This window comes from Trichechus manatus, unplaced genomic scaffold (genome assembly GCF_000243295.1).
Source record: "Trichechus manatus latirostris isolate Lorelei unplaced genomic scaffold, TriManLat1.0 scaffold00200, whole genome shotgun sequence".
NCBI lineage: Eukaryota > Metazoa > Chordata > Mammalia > Sirenia > Trichechidae > Trichechus > Trichechus manatus.
The window spans coordinates 2943306-2959289 of record NW_004444136.1 but is presented as its reverse complement, the minus strand read 5'-3'; the positions used below and the strand labels follow the sequence as shown (position 1 = coordinate 2959289).

General features: G+C 37.9%; 1 protein-coding gene across 6 annotated transcripts in view; it reads left to right on the top strand.

The window, feature by feature from the left end:
- Positions 1-15984, top strand: part of MAPK8 (mitogen-activated protein kinase 8) — a 116759-nt gene that overhangs the window by 57370 nt on the left and 43405 nt on the right. For 5 of the 6 annotated variants that reach the window (XM_023742110.1, XM_023742111.1, XM_012558955.2 and 2 more), the window contains exons 3-4: positions 9497-9667; positions 13431-13560. In XM_023742110.1, the coding sequence (XP_023597878.1) occupies positions 9546-9667; positions 13431-13560 (252 nt within the window). In that variant the 5' untranslated portion in view covers positions 9497-9545. Of the gene's footprint in view, positions 1-8990; positions 9668-13430; positions 13561-15984 lie in introns of those variants that run through there. The other variant, XM_012558954.2, reaches the window with a different exon arrangement.

Genomic DNA, 15984 nt, shown 5'->3' with positions numbered 1-15984 from the left:
AGGTTCTGGTAGGATGTGTTTTCATTCTCATTTGATTCTATGATTGTCTTTATTCCATCCTTAATTTCTTTTATAACCCAGTAGTTTTTGAGCAAGCTGTTGTTCAGTTTCCGTGTGTTTGATTTGTTTTCCTTTTTCTGTTGTTGATTTCTACTTTTATGGCTTTATGGTCAGAAAAGACGCTTTGTGATATTTTGATGCTTTGGATTCTGTGAAGGTTTGCTTTATGTCCTAATATGTGGTCTATTCTGGAGAATGTTCCATGTGCGTTGGAAAGAAAGTATACTTGACTGCTGTTCTGTGGAGTGTTCGGTATATGTCTGTGAGATCAAGTTGGTTGATTGTAGCAATGACATCTTCCATGTCTTTATTGAACTTCTTTCTGGATGTTCTGTCCTTCACTGAAAGTGGTGTGTTGAAGTCTCCTACTATTATTGTGGAGCTGTGTATCTCTCTTTTCAATGCTGTTAGAATTTTGTAAATATATTTTGGAGCCCTGTTGTTGGGTGCATAAATATTTATTATAGTTATGTCCTCTGGTGTATTGACCTTTTAATCATTATATAGTGTCCTTCCTTATCCTATGTGGTGGATTTTACTTTAAAGTCTATTTTGTCAGAGATTAATGTTGCCACTCCTGCTCTTTTTTGAGGGTTGTTTGCTTTGTATATTTCTTTTCTATCCTTTGAGTTTTAATTTGTGTCTTTAAGTCTTAAGGTGTGTCTCTTGTAGGCAGCATATAGGTGGATCGTGTTTTTAAGTCCATTCTGCCACTCTCTATGCCTTTATTGGTGCATTTATTCCATTTACATTCAGCCTAATTATTGATAGGTATGAGTTTAGTGCTGTCATTTTGATGTCTGTTTTTGTGTGTTGTTCACAGTTTTCTTTGTTCCACTTAATTTTCTGTGCTGAGTTGTTTTTCTTTATGTATTTTCTTTTCATCTTTTTCATTGTTGTTGATTTTGTACTTGCTGAATCTTTATATTTTTTTTATTTTTTATTTTGATGTGTAGGATTGTTAGTTTCCTTTGTGGTTACCTGAATATTTACCCTTATTTTTCTAAGTTTAAACTAATCTTTTATTTCTTTATATCACCTTGACTTCTTCTCCATTGGAAAGATCTATGACTGCGTTTTTCTATTCCCTCTTTTTGGTTTTAATGTTGTCATCTTTTACATATTAATGCCTTTGTTTCCCTATTTACAGTGTTTTAGCTTTGGTTTATTTTTGTGACTTCCCTATCTGGGTTGATATCTGATTGCTCTGTCCTGTGTTCTAGTCTTGGTTTGTTATCTGATGTTACTGATTTTCTAACCGAAGGACTCCCTTTAATATTTCTTGTAGTTTTGGTTTGGTTTTGCAAACTCCCTAAACTTCTGTTTATCTGGAAATGCCCTAATTTCACCATCATATTTGAGAGACAGTTTTGCTGGATATATAATTCTTGGCTGGGAATTTTTTTCCTTCAAGTCTTTATATATGTCGTCGCATTGCCTTCTTGCCTTCATGGTTTCTGCTGAGTAGTCTGAGGTTAGCGCTTATCTTCAGTTTCACTAATTCTGACTTCTGTTGTCTCAGTTCTGCTCCTATGACTTTCTATTGTGTTGTCTAATTCTGAAATTTTATTCTTAGTCTTCCAGATTTCTGATTGCTGTCTCTCTGGATTCTTGCAGCCTACCAGATTTGTCATTATGCTCTTTAGTAACCTTCTTTAGATCCTCTATTGCTTTTTCTATGTGTTCCTTAGCTTGGTCTACATTTTGTATCATTTCCTTCCTAATCTCTTAAAGAGTTTTGTATATTAATCTTCTGTATTCCACCTCCAATAATTAAAAGAAATTCTCTTCCTCTGGAAAATTTTTTGATTCTCTAGTTTGGCAGCCTGCTGAAGCCATCATGGTCTACCTCTTTATGTGATTTGATTTTGACTGTTGTCTCTGAGCCATCAATAAGTTATTATGTTTATTTGTTTTACATTTGCTTACTTTGTCCTAGCTTCTAGTTTTGTTTTGTTTTGATATGCCCAAATAGGCTGCTCATGTGAGCTAGTTTGATTATTGGCGCCTTTGAAGCTCTAGCATCCTGTCACCGGGTAGTCAGATCTGTTACTAAGTATGTGAGCACAAAATTCCGCTTACTTTTCTTGTGTGGATTCAGTTCAGATGTCCAGGTGGTTGATCACCAAATGTGTGGTGTGGGGTTTCACCTACAGTCCTAGACTGTTGTGGGTGATTGGTATAAGCACAGGTATCTGGCTTCAGTAAGGGGTCATGTGCTGAGCAAGGCAGGTGGCTGCCAGCTGCCCTTTAGTGTCTGGGAGGAAAGCATCTCCCTATTCCCTAGAGCGTGTAGGTGGGTGGATTTTGCAACTGGACTGTGAGCACCCAGTGATGTTGGCTGTAAGGACTAGGGGGCCCCACTTATTCTTGGAACCCTGTCGCAGGTGACTAGGTGGCGTGGATTGATCCACTAGTCCTCAGACCCCTGGTGTGGGTAGGTGAAGACCCTGCTTAATGGGCAGAGCAGTGTCAAATGTCACGAACCTGCTACTTCACAGCTGAAACAGTTGAAGTTAGACTTCAGGTATCTACCCTGTTGTACTGTGGTAATGAGGGCCTATGCTATGGTAATGAGGGCCCACACAAGTCTATGCAGTGATGAAAGGCACTCAAAGTCCGTGGACCCCTTATGCCTGTGCCTAGGCAAAGGAACTGTGTCTACCCTGAGTTCCCGGTTTAGGGGAGCCAGCCAATTATTTTTTCCCCTGTTAGTTAATTTGTTCCTTCTCCAAGGCCGGGAGAATGGCTCAGTGTGCATGACGGGTCCTATTTCTGACCCAGCGTACTTTGCAATCGCTGAAACTGTTCTGGACGCAGTACAGAGCAGGGAGCTGGGAAGTTAATGGGAGAGAGGTTTTTCCCAAAGCGGGGTGTTTTTCTTCTTTGCGGTAGGCCAGACACAAGTACTTATCTTTCACCAATCGAGGGCTCCTTCTCACTGGTTCTGGATGGCCGAGTAGACTCTCTGCTGTTGGGTGTCTCCCGATGTGTAAAACCCCTCGCAAGCACCACCATTTGCCTCACTGCACACAGGAACTGATCTGGCCTGAAGGACTCTGGCTCCTGCCAGGTCAGGTCTGGCAACTGCTTGCTGCTTCCGAACCGTCTCTCCCTCCCTTTGCCACTCAGTCCGATTCCTTGACTTTGCCTTTGATGTTCAGGGCTCCTAGATTGTCGTATATAGTTGATTCACTTGTTTTTTTGGGTCTTTGTTGTAAGAAGGACCACTCGAAGCATCTGACTTCTCCACCATCTTGGCCCTGTCTCCGCAACTTTGTCTTATTGTTTTCATTCCCCTTTTCTTTTTTTTCCTTTTGGTATTTTAATAGAATCACTTTTGAGAATTCCTGCTTCTTGGCTCTGCTAAGGGGGGAGTAAAGGGAAAGATATTTGGGATCAAATCCTTGATTGAACTGGAATAAGAAAGGGAAGTAGTATGCTGCTCTAGGTTTCTGGTGGCAGTGGGAACCAATGTGGCAGTCCCATTAAGACAGTAAAAATGCAGACAAGTAGCTAGAAACTTCCCAGACATTTTCTTTTTAGAACTCTTTCCTTTTCTATTCCCACCGCACATCCGTCAGTTTCAAGGAATAACCCATGTCCTTCCCCGTCATCTGTTAAATTTATAATCTCAGTTAAGGGATTATAAAGTAATTTTCTTTTAATAATGTTGCCTGAGTGAGAATAGGGGCAAAGTTCTGGTTTCCTTAAGCTCGTGACAGCAGTGACTGAAGCATAATCAGGCTGTCTCCCAGGTTGTGTCCTCTGGGGTGTGTTCAGACCTGGATGGCTTCATGTGGCTCCACTGCCTTGTTATAGAAGAACCACTGAGTCCAAGACTGTGCATTGCTTGCATGTCACTGAATGAGTAGGGCCTCCCCCCAGGAGAGAAAAAAGCCTGTGTCATGATAGACACAGAATGGGCTAGTTGGCCGCCTATCTTTTGGAAAGGAGGGAGGAGAGATTAGCCTAGAATATACCTTATGCTGCATGTTTTGTCTCATGGCTACATTTTGAACAGATCTGTTGCCAGAATGGGTCTACTTATCTTACCCTAGAATGCACCCTTATAGTTCATATTGCTTCTTCCTCTCTTGGTTAAATTGTGAACAAATCTGTTGTTGGAGTGGGCTGTTTTAGTGCATGATGTAGTGGTATTTCTATATTGATTACTTCAAATATGATTGAAAAATAAGCCTTGAAAAATACACGAAACTGAAAGAGATGCATTTACATAATGGCATTTGAGAGCTGCTGTAGAGGCCAATTGAGGGCTTATAAGGAAAGATGTTAAATTTAAGCTTATTAAACTTAAAGTGAATTTTTAAGCAATGACTTGGAGTAGTTGTGAGACCAAGAAACTCTTACTGTATTCCAAAATATAGTGCAGATTACTTAAAGTAATTCATTAGTTCAACCTGACTTCATTAATGACCGCTTTACACAGAGCTGTCATTTTAAAGGTTATTACCTGCCTGCCGAGGAAGAAGCCCCAAGCAATTCCTTGGCATGAATGGGTCCTGAACCATGTGGTTTTGTCACCCTGGCCATAACTGAGTGGAGCAGGGATTGGCCTCAGACCCAAGGACGAGCATCCGTTATAAGCTGACTAGTGGCTTATGAGGTGACCTGGTGAAAACTGCACAAACAGAAATAATGGGGATTAAGCTAATCAGCCAGTTTTATCTCTTTCCCTCCCTCCCTTACCCTTTCCTCTTCTGTCATGGATTGAATTGTGTCCCCCAAAAATATCTGTCAACTTGGCTGGGTCATGATTCCCGGTATTGTATGATTGTGTACCATTTTGTAATCTGATGTGATTTCCTTATGTGTTGTAAACTCTATCACTATGATGTAATAAGATGGATTAGCAGCAGTTGAGGTCTACAAGATTAGGTAGTGTCTTAAGCCAGTCTCTTTTTGAGATATAAAAGAGAGAAGCGAGCAGAGACACATGGGAACCTCATACCACCAAGGAAACAGTACTGGGAGCAGACTGCATCCTTTGGACCTGAGATTCCTGCATAGAGAAGCTCCCAGACCAAGGGAAGATTGATGACACAGCCCTTCCTCCAGAGCCGACAGAGAAAGCGTTCCCTTGGAGCTGATGCCCTGAAGTTGGACTTATAGCCTACTGGACTGTGAGAGAATAAACTCTTTGTTACAGCCATCCACTTGGTGGTATTTCTGTTATAGCAGCACTAGGTGACTAAGGCACCTTCCCTCCTTCTCTCTCCCATTCCCTCTCTCTCCTCAAAATTACTCCTTGAGAGGTGGAGAATGATGGGGACTTCGTAATGGAAACTTAGTTTGTTCATTTGCTGTTCATTTATTCATTCAGCACTCATTTTAGTGCTCATTATTTGCTGGATACTGGTCTGTGCACTGCTGATTTATTTGTGGACAGAACTAAGTCCATGCTTTCATGGAATTTACATTTGAGTAGGACAGATAATAAGCATGTAATAGAATGTCAGTAGTGGTAAGTGCTATGAAGAAAAATGAAGGGGGTAGGGTGAATGTGACTAGAGGGGTACCATTTTAGATAGGCTAGTCACGTAAGGCCTCTCTGAGGAGCTGATGTTTGAGCAGAGACCCAAGTGGAAGACGAAGAGGAAAAAGGCAGCATGCAGCCACAATGAGGTGGTAAAAGCCAAGAGTTATATAGAAGTATCCGGAGTACAGAGTGAGATGAGGTCTTCTGGTTGCCACAGGAACAGAAGTACAGCTAGAGAGGCTCTGAGTCACCCCAGTGACAGAGGATTATTGCCAAGACCACCTGATCATTAGAGCTGTCTTGAATCCTTAACGTTGTTGCATTGCCTGAATTATTTCCCACTGGCCATGAGGCCTGGCTGTGTAGCTGCACTAACTCACTCTTTTCTCCTCAAGTGCTTTTTATATAGCCGTGTAGTTTAACTTGTTTGTCTCTACATTCAGGCTTGCCATTCTAACCATTTTATGTGTGGGCCAACGTGTTAGCAGTAGAGTCTTATTGCTTATTTAGACATCACAGAAATAAACTTTGAGTCATCAAAACATAATTCAATCTCCTTTTTTTGCTAATTTAGGAAAACACTGGTGAAAATAATCAGAACAATTTATTAAATACTTTGTTACTTTAAAAAGATACACATTTTGGGTTAACATTTTTTTAGCTGTTATTTATTAAATTCTAACTCCGTATGAAGAACCTAAGCATTTTGGAAATCTGAAGATATAGGGACACAATCCTTCCCCACAGAAAGACCAAGGTCTAGTAGTAAAATCTGCATATATAAATATACAGCAAGGCAGTTTAGATGACAATTTAGGTTTAAGCTGCTTTGAGTGGAAAAAGCTTCATGAAGATCATATTTAAGGAGTCTTGGATGAATGACAAGAATTTGGATAGACACAAAAGAAGGGTCAAAATATTTCATGAAAGGGGAAGGGAAACGAGCAAATCAGATGCATGAGGATTTTGGGGGGAATGGTAATTAAGCCATGTTGGCATGAGTGTAGAGTTCTTGCCAGAGGAGAAGTGAATGAAAATTTGATAACTAGAGCTGAACCTTGCTATCTCCATAGCATTGGGTAGCATGTTAACCTCTTTGAGTTTAAAGTGTACTCATCTATTAAATGGGATGGTAATGCTTGTCTTTTCTCTGATTCTTTTGATCCATGTAACTACTCACATCTAAATTCTTTAACAATAGTTCCTTCATTTTTAATCCAAGAAGGAGCCTGTCTGAGTAGGCAAACGAGTCTTCAGCGTCCCTACCATTTCCTTCACACACTCTCGCTGTTCTAGCTTCATCTTGGAAATGACACTATACCAAGTGCTTCCTCTGAAAATCTCACCAGTATCCGTAATGCCATTATCTTGGAGTCAGTCTCTTGATGGTATTTTCTTACAGCTAGCCCATACTGGCACCTCTATCCATGTGGCCACACGTGTGTTCTGGATCACATTCTCTTCTGTCTTCTCAGAGTTATTATTGCTATCCACTATCCTTTCTCACCCCCTATTCTCACCCTTCTCTCTTTATTGGATCCTTTCCATTAGCATGAAAATATGTTCAGGGTGTCTCTTCATTACATATGTTGTGCTTTGCTATGCCATGTTATATCCATATATAATCACATCATCTTTTTTTGACTGTTTACCTTTCTCTGTTGATTTCCTAACTCTCTTGTCTTCTTTGCTAAAGAAGTAGCTACTCTCACTCTCCCTGTTTCTAAAATCATTTCCTACTCCTACTTCAGCTCATTCCGATCTAGCTTCTGCCCCCGTCACTACTCAGATGGCTTATTTGACATTTCTGTAGCATTCGATGTATTAATCACTCTGTTCTTTAAAACTTTTTCAGTTAGCTTCTGGAGTATGTTCTAGTTTTCTGTTTATGCCTCTGCTTCTTTGCCAGCTCATCCTTCTCTAATTGCCCATTAAATGTGGATATTCACAAAGCTGGATCCTAAGTCCCTTTTTTTAAAAAAAAATTTTTTTTTTTAATTGTACTTCATGTGACGGTTTACAGAACGAATAGTTTCTCATTAAGCAGTAGTATACATATTGTTTTATGACATTGGTTAACAACCCCACGACATGTCAACCCTCTTCCTTCTCGACCTTTTTTTATTTTTGGTGAAAATATACATAGCCAAAGATACAACATTTCAAAAATTTCTACATGCACAGTTCAGTGACATCGACTACGCTCTTCCCGTTGTGCTGCTTTTCTCACTTTAGATGAAGGTTTACAGAACAAAATAGTTTCTCATTAAACAGTTAATACACATGTTGCCCTATGACAATGGTTAACAACCCCGCTACACGTCAACATTGTCCTTATTCAACCTTGGGTTCCTTATCACCAGCTTTCCTGTCCCCTTCTGCCTTCTAATCCTTGTCGCTGGGCTGCTGTGCCTCATTAGTCCTGTTTTGTTTTATGGGGCTGTCCAATCCCCGGCTAGTGCGATTGAACTGCCAACCTTTTGGTTAGTAGTCGAGCGCTTTACCGTTTGCACCACCTTACAATCACATACACACCCTGAAAAAAAAAAAAAACAACCAGTAATTCTTTAAAACTAACTGGTTTCGTGGTTTATTGGGGAGGAGAGGAGTAGGTAGAACAATCTTGCGTATATTTTCAGCTAATAAGGATGGGTAATAGGCTTTTAAATAACCAACACTTAAATGGTTAGAAAAGAACTGCCTTGAATGTTAATTCGACAGATGGTAGAGAACTGTGGTTAGAACTTAGTTTGTGCTTTTGATGTCTCAAACAGTTTAGAACAGTGTTGTTTTGTATTCATAAACTAATATACTAAATGCTCTCTCTCATGTTCTAGTTTCTACCCTGCTTCTGATCCTTTCAACCATTACATCCTCAGTGTATGCATTATACCAGGATGTTTTTTGGGGTGAGGGGATAAAAGGCCTCTGTTACAGTGAAAGCATTGTGATCCCTTTATTTGTTAGGTAGAGGTGATATGTGCCAATCAGCTTCCTAACTTCTTAATTTGTTGTTCCTTGCAGTTGACACTTAGAGTGAGAATATTAATTAACTTTAAATGAAAGTTTATCAGTTTCCCACAAAAATTAAGGTTTCAGTACTCTTTAATGTTGTTGTTAGGTGCCACTGAGTCATTTCTGACTCACCGTGACCCGGTGTACAATGGAACGAAACCCTACTCAGTCTTGCAGTGTCCTCACGATTGTTATGCTTGAGCGGATTGTTTTAGCCACCATGTCAGTCCATTTTATGGAGGGTCTTCCTCTTCTTTGCCAACCTTCTACTTTACCAAGTATGATGCCCTTCTCCAGGGATTGGTCCCTCCTGATAACATGTCCAGAGTACGTGAGACAGTCTTACCATCCTTGCTTCGAAGGAGCATTCTGGCTCTACTTCTTCCAAGACAGATTTGTTCATTCTTCTGGCAGTCTGTGGTATATTCAGTATTCTTAGCCAACAGCTTCATTCATACGCATCAGTTCTTCAGTCTTCCTTAGTCATTGTCCAGCTTTCAGATGCATATGAGGTCATTGTAAATATTATGGCTTTGGTCAGATGCCCCTTAGTTCTCAAATAAATATATGTATATATGTAAAACACCTTGGTTTTATATTTTAAACTCGGGAAGTGACTTTAAGAACATGTTTAATTATAATTGTTTTCTTTTGTTATTGTCTTCCTGTATTAGATTGGAGAAAATATTTATCCTAGTAGAAGTTTATGTATTTAGTTTTATTATTTTTTTAGCAATAAGTTGTTTCTTTAAGTATGGCAGATGCTTGTCAGACTCTGTGGTATTTTTTCTATTTTTGTTTTTTAGTAAAGCAGCTTTGCTAACATGGCTTAGCTGTGTATTACTGTCAGTGAACAGTTTGAAAGATTATAAGATTAAACAAGTTCATTTTATTAACATCACATTTTTTTCCATTTTGCAGCTACTTAGTGAATTTTTGGATGAAGCCATCAAATTAATTGCTTGCCATCATGAGCAGAAGCAAACGTGACAGCAATTTTTATAGTGTAGAGATTGGAGATTCTACATTCACAGTCCTAAAACGATATCAGAATTTAAAACCTATAGGCTCAGGAGCTCAAGGAATTGTATGGTAAGTTTTTACTTTCAAAAAGTAGGCAAGAATCATTAACTGCTACCTTTTCTTTTTTCATAATATGGATACCTTGTAAACATTTAACTTTCCTCAAAAAATTAAATAAAAGATAAAACTATAACATGGTAAGTTGTTTTGTTCAGGGATTAATGGTCTTTTTATTCGTAAAACTTTATAAATCAATATTGTCGTCTTTAAATATAAATAATGATTAAATATTTGGTTTTAAACCATGTAGAGACAAATACATGCGTCAGGAAAGATTAAGTGGCATGCTTAATTCCATGTGTACATCTATTCCCATAGCTAATTGTTTAATAAGCAACTTCACTTAACCGTCAGCTTCACACCCCAGTGAACCTCTGGAATTTAAGAAATCTTATTTTACATTGGGGAATAAAGTCGGTTAATATCATCTTGCTCTGTGTGTTTCAAAACTCATATGTATCTTTTAAATTGATTTACAAGCTGATTTCTACAAAAGGCCCAGGCTTTATAGATCAGCATAATTCCTTATCAACTGAAATGCAAAACACTCTTCGGGACAGTTTTGCTAGTGATTTTAGATCACTAAGTTAGCATAATAAGCTAGTGTTCGGGGGAATTCTAGGCCTCCTTCAATCATAATTATATCTTTATTACCTCTTCTTGCACCAGATCTGTTTCAGAATCTTAAAAAGTCATAAGCATTTACAACCCACCAATTCTCCAAGGTTCTAGAAAAACTCCTGCATATGTGCACAAAGAGACATGTATAGGGCTGCTCTTCGCAGTACTGTTTGTAATAGCAAAAATTGGGAACAGTATCAAGTCTCTCATGAGGAGAATGAAAAATTTTGATGTATTTAGTCAGTGAAATACTATCAGAACATTTAAAATGAACTAGACCTTATATGTATTGATATGAATAATCTCAGAAATGTAGTGTTGAGTTTAAAAGTGTAGAATCTACATGCATTTATATATAATCTAAAATATGCAAAATAATACCATATGTTTATGGGATGTATACATTTGTAGAAAAGAAGAACACTAGAATTTATTCTCTTTTTTGTATTCTTGAAGTAATTCATAGTGTCAAAAATTGTGGAAACTGAGATCATTTTATAAACTGGTATTTCCTGGTTGTCATTTTAAGGTAGACAACAACCACAAATTGAATTTAAAGAAAATAACATGATATAGTCAATATTACAACGATTCTGAAAAGCAACTCTTGGTTCATACTCTAGCTCTATGATTTACTAGCTTTGTGACTGTTGACAAATTAATACCTCCAAGCCTGTTTTCTCACCTAACTTACAGAATTGTTGTGAAGATTGTATTATTTTTGAAATATTTAATAGTACTTCAAAATATATGAATGTTTCTATACCTTCACTTATCCTCAGATAAGACCAGAATTCTTTAAAAAAAAAACTTACTTTGGAAGGGGCCTTAAGCCCTCTTGACCAGCCCCTGACCTAAGGAATAAAATACCTTCAAAATTTCACTTAATCATTTCCGTTAAAAAAATATTATGAAGTAGAGGAATATTAAGCCAAAAAAAAATTTCTTTTTAATTTCTTGTATGACTGTCTGAATCAGCTGAAGAAGTGGAAAAAAAAAAGGGATTATTTTGGGGCCCCAAACATAGATAGAATGATTCATTGGATCGGGATTGAGGCCCATGAATCCCCAGGTTATTCTGATTTGTGCATATTTAGGAATGAACAATTAGAAATCTAATTTTCACTACTGACTGCTCTGACTGGGGTCACAATAAAGGGTCCTGGGCAGAGCAAAAGAAAAATGTAGAACAAAAATCAAATCCTTAAAAAAGACCAGACTTACTGGTCTGATAAAGACTGGAGGAACCTCCGAGACTATGGCCTTAAGACACCCTTCTAACATAGGACTGAAGCCATTCCTGGAGACTACCTTTCAGCCAAACAATAGACAGTCTTACAAAATAAACAACAACAGCCAGGAGAAATGAGTTCCTCAGAACAGTTAATTATATGAGACCAAAAGGGCAGCATCTACCCAAAAGCAAAGACGAGAAGGCAGGAAGGGGTAGGAAAACCGGACGAAAGGTAACGGGGAACCCAGGGTGGAAATGGAAGATTGCTGACACATTGAGGGGGCTGCGACCAATGTCTTGGAAGATTCTGTGTACAGATTGTTGGATGGGAATCTGTTTTACTCTGTAAACCTTCACCTAAGCACAATAAAATACTTATTAAAAACAGAGAAAGAAAGGGAGGGAGGAAGGGAGGGAAGAAGGAAGGAAAAAATCCAATTTATTTGGATACAAATTAGTGGAATCCATTCAGATACTTTTAAACTTGTGGAATTTGAAATACTACTTTGATTTGGGAGATCAAAATTTTAATAGAATGAATTTGAAAATAAAACCTGCCTTATCTGAAGACAAAATTTTTAATCATTTTGTATGACTCCTAATGTTTTTTGTTTTTTTTAATTTGGACAGAACATACATATCTGTAAATCTGGCATTTTCTAAGTAGGGGTTATAATATTTATATATTTATATTCTGGTATGTATGCAGTAAACCAAACCCATTTCCACTGAGTTGATTTTGATTCAGAGCAACCCTATAGTCCGAATAGTTACGGTACGTATAAGAATGTATAGATGTGTCCATGTATGCAGTACATATTTCTTAATACATACATTTCTACACTGTATTTAATATGGTGAGATAGCTACAAAATAGATTTGAGTTTTCCATTAGATAAGAGAATAATTTAATAAGTAGTGCTAGCTTTCCAAATATTACATAAACTGAAATGTGTACTTTCATAGTATGTTGCATGATCCAGTATGAAAAGCGTGGACACGTGTTTTGGTCTTCTAGTCTCAGCTTTGCTTTTAACTTTCTGGCTAACCTGTGCAAAACACTTTACCTCTCTGGCCCTGTGTCAGGCGGTGCTGCATCCAAATGATTATTAAGGTCTCTTTCAATCATAAGATGTTATCCTTTTAAGTCACTTTATCTTATCTGTGCTTCAGTTTCTCTGATATGTCACATGCAAATGCTGCCATTTGTTCAGTGTCATGGGGTGGATGAAGATGAGTATGATGTTATATAATAAACCCAGAATTGTAGGTGTTTCATTAACAGTTATGAAGCAGCTTCTGATGTTCTGAAGTACGACATTCATATTTAAAAACCTTGATTTTTAGTTCTTCCTCCAAAACAAGATTTTTAAGGGCTTTACTTTTTCAATTGTAAGATAATCTTTGAGTATAGATACCTCCCTGTGCACTTTCCTCTTTCTTTCACTTTGTTGTGTCCAAAGAGGATACAGTGGCATATTTGCGTAGAGTTCTTCAGCAAACATTTTGAGTAACACTCATGACCACATGAGTTCTTTACTCTGCCTTCCTTTGTGTAGGTGCAGAGTGATGGATTCATTTACGTTTTAAACTATCTAGTGGTCCTGAATACTCACTAAAACATGTACAGCGATGCCCAGTGTATGCTAGGTGGATCTTGGAAGCTACTCAGTGAACAAGCACAGTCTCTGTCTTCATAGTCCATTGTCTCTTTGCATTCATTAACATTTTAAGAAGCATTATTGGAGAATGTTCTAATCTAGACATAGAAGAAGCATGTTAAGCATCGTAGACTAGGAAATTGATCCCATTGCGTATATCTTTGAGAAAGTAAGGTATCTGCACAAGTGTTTGGGGAGTTCTACAGATTTTTGCTTAATATTTTTTTGGTTGTTGCTTTTAAATTTCTAATTACAGTGCAGCTTATGATGCCATCCTTGAAAGAAATGTTGCAATCAAGAAGCTAAGCCGGCCATTTCAGAATCAAACTCATGCTAAGCGGGCTTATAGAGAACTAGTTCTTATGAAATGTGTTAATCACAAAAATGTAAGTGAACATTTTAGTTTTCTTAATTATAGATGAAATCAAGATTTATTCATGAGTACATGAATATCAAATACTATTTTTAAATATTAGGGGATTTAAATTGTTCTTCTGGATTTGTTCTTTGTTTACAAGAGATACATATTTACAATGTGAATTTTTTCTCAACTTTATTAAATTAGAAGAAAATGACTTCTGAAATTTAGACTGTAAGAGTAATTTTCTGAGATTTAATTTGCAAAAGAAGTTTTAAAGCGGTAAGTGCTTTAGCAGAACTTTATTTGGGCTTGATCTCATCTTCTGTTTTGTTTTCTGTCAAGCTGAAATTTCAGAAAACTGGAGCCTTAGCACAGAGGTGAAATTGTACTCATTATAATTTGACACTGGAACTTTATTAATTAATTATTATTATTTAATGGTGTTAGATATAAAATTCAAATCATTTTTCCCTACCCTCCCTCTGCCCCTTTAAGTGATGGCAGTACTCACTTGTCACTTTATGTTGAGGATAGCTAGTGATTATAAAGCAGTGTAGCAGAACTTTCTTGAAGATATTTAAGTGGAATTAGGTCAGCATTCCCATGATGTGATTATAAACTTATAACTTTTACTCATTTTGAGAGTAAATAGTTATACATTTTTAACTCACTTAAGCATACTGATATAATTATTTTAATGATTTCTCCAAGCTGAGAGGAAATAAACTAGGAGTGAATAGTGCAAGGCATCATTTTATGAAGTATTAAACTGAAGGTGTCTGACTGGAGACATTTTGTATTGTTTGTCCAAAGGGGTTTATAGAGTATACTGAACTCAATACTTCCTGATTGCAGATAATGCATTTTGACAGCTAACTATATGCAAGCTTTTGAATCATGAGGTTAGTCACTGAAGGGAAAAATTGATGGAATTCCTTATTTGGAAGCTTACAGTGCTCTTTTGAAGAGAAAAAACTACTTAAAGAGTTAAATACCAAAGGTCACAAAGCAGTAGAAGTTTAATTGCCAAATGATGGTGGATAGGCAATAAATGCTAAGATCTCGGGGAGAGAAGATTGATGTGAGCATTGAATGAAATGGGAAGGCTTTGAAGAAGGGGTAGACCTGGGCTAACTCATAAAGTTGGGGTAGAAATTGGGTTATTGAAGGAAAGCGGCCTCTCAGAAAGAACAGAGTAGCATAAAAAAGGCACAGAGAAAATTCCATGGTGGAGAGTAGGGGTTAAAGTCAATCAGTGACAGCTGCATTGAGGGAAGAAGTTGTAGCAGCCATTCTTCTTCCAGGTGGAAGACAGGCATGGTGCTTCTCAGAGTTTTGCTAATGACCTCGTCCCCTGGATAGAGCTGCTTGTGCCAGTTGTGACCTGTGGACCTGGGTTCGTGGTGACTGCAGTGGCAGCATTGGCTTAGTTTTCCAGTGGTGAGAAGTACATTGACTCCTACCTCTGGAGCCTGGGTGACAACATCGACTAAGTGGACGGTGTGGAAGCATGTGTCACATGATTAGCCCTGTAGTGGGTTGGCACAGATCTATCCAGGCACTGCCCTCAGCACCTAGAAGGGTGCTGGCACAGAGTGGATGCTCAAAACATATTTGCTCAGTGAATGAATGTAGAACTAAATTTGGGGAAGCCAGGAATGGTAACTGAGATTTTCCACTCCCTGATGGATGTTTTTGTAATGTCTTGCTTTTTAAACAATTTCATGTTTTACACATATCTCTTCATTAGTCCAAACATCTCTTGTTTTTCCTGCTCTTTCCATACATGGTTTTGAGGTTTTTTTGTTGTTGTTGTTTGTTTTGTTTTAGCACTTGGCTGCTAACCAAAAGGGCAGCAGTTAGAACTAACTAGCCATTCTGAGGCAGAAAGGTGTGGCAGTCTGCTTCTGTAAAGATTACAGCCTTGGAACACTTTGGGGCAGGTCTACTCTGTCCTGCAGAGTCGCTCTGAGGAGGAATTGACTGGAAGGCAACGGGTTCCCCCCAGCCTCCTGCCCCCAGTGGATACTTTCTGTTTCTCCCTGTTACATTTTACATGTGAAATTTGGTTCCTCTTCTGGATTGTTAGGATTGTTTTTTTCTTCTTTGTTCTGACTTTTCACTTGTTGGCTTCACTTTCCAGTTTTCTTCAGGATGCCTTCATAAAAGCTGGTATAGTTCATTAGCAACTTTTGGGTATACTTCAAAAAATAACATATGCATCTAACTATCAAAATTATCCAGCTTACCCCAATTCTTCATCTTACTCACATGGATGTTATTACTAGAGTATTTTCAAAAAGCCTTTTTGAAATCTTGAAATCTTCATATACTGTATCTTATTCCATTTCTTTGGTCTACTGCTATTGCTGTTTGTTGTTTTTATTTACAGCAGGAAATAAAATTTCTCAAGAAATTTTTATCTACTCCTGGTAATTATTACTTCTTT